This window comes from Ceratina calcarata, unplaced genomic scaffold, assembly GCF_001652005.2.
Source record: "Ceratina calcarata isolate Rehan_Ccalc_2016 unplaced genomic scaffold, ASM165200v1 scaffold1512, whole genome shotgun sequence".
NCBI classification, from domain to species: Eukaryota; Metazoa; Arthropoda; class Insecta; order Hymenoptera; family Apidae; genus Ceratina; species Ceratina calcarata.
Window position 1 is genome coordinate 2843 of NW_017136331.1, and position 864 is coordinate 3706.

The following is an 864-nucleotide window of genomic DNA, read 5'->3' on the forward strand; positions in this document are numbered from 1 at the left end:
CTGTAATCCCATTAAATTTCGATTCGATTCCGATTATTAAATTTTATGAACAAAGCTTTACTATTGATGAGCGTTGAAAAATTTGTATGATCGTATTCATCTGGAACAAGCACGCGTAATTAACAGTTCATCAGTGTCGGTGTTAATCAAACGCAATTACGGCTGATCGTGTATAAACGTCACGTAACTACAGCGCATTCGGTTGTTTCCCGAATTATTGCAAATTATATTGAATTAACCATGATTGATATCGACCTTTCACGAAAAGCACAACGATCAACATACGAATACATGGGGTGGAATTAAAAGGCTCGTTAAAAATGGGACCTGACTGAAATAAATGAATATTTTCTACTCCATTTTGAATTAGGTATATTTCCCCAATAGTACTCAATATTATAACAATATTCCAGCAATATGTATAGCTATATTGCAATTGCTATAGAATGTTGTTGCAACATTCCAACAATAGTGCATTTATAGTAACGTTTCTCACCACTTATGTAATTGTTATATTGCTATTATTGGGAAAATATAATATAATTGATCCTAAAGAAGATCATAATCATAATCATAATCATAACATAAAGAAATTATAGAAATGCTATTTGTACTTCTTCAGAAATTCATTTATTTCTGCAGCAACATTGAAATATTGCAAGCTTACAATATTTTTTCAACGTTGCTGTAATATTGATTACTATTGGAGTTAATAAAGAATAATTAATAGTGTTTCGTACCGGAATTATTATCGTCCACTGTGACGTTCAAGTGGACATTGATCGTGGTGTTCATTATGAGTGACCAGAAGATTATGGAATTTTCATCTTCTATGGGCCACGTCGTGTTTATTATGATAAGATC

The 864-nt window shown here is 31.7% G+C and overlaps 1 protein-coding gene across 1 annotated transcript in view; it reads right to left on the reverse strand.

Annotated features, from left to right (window-relative positions):
• The window catches only part of LOC108632221 (neuropeptide Y receptor type 2-like), a gene marked incomplete at its 3' end in the record, with an annotated part of 3689 nt that extends 2837 nt beyond the window's left edge, over positions 1-852 (reverse strand). The window contains exon 1 of the mRNA XM_018036651.2: positions 741-852. Within this exon, the coding sequence (XP_017892140.2) occupies positions 741-795 (55 nt within the window). The remainder of the gene's footprint in view (positions 1-740) is intronic.
• Between the last annotated feature and the right edge of the window lie 12 nt (positions 853-864).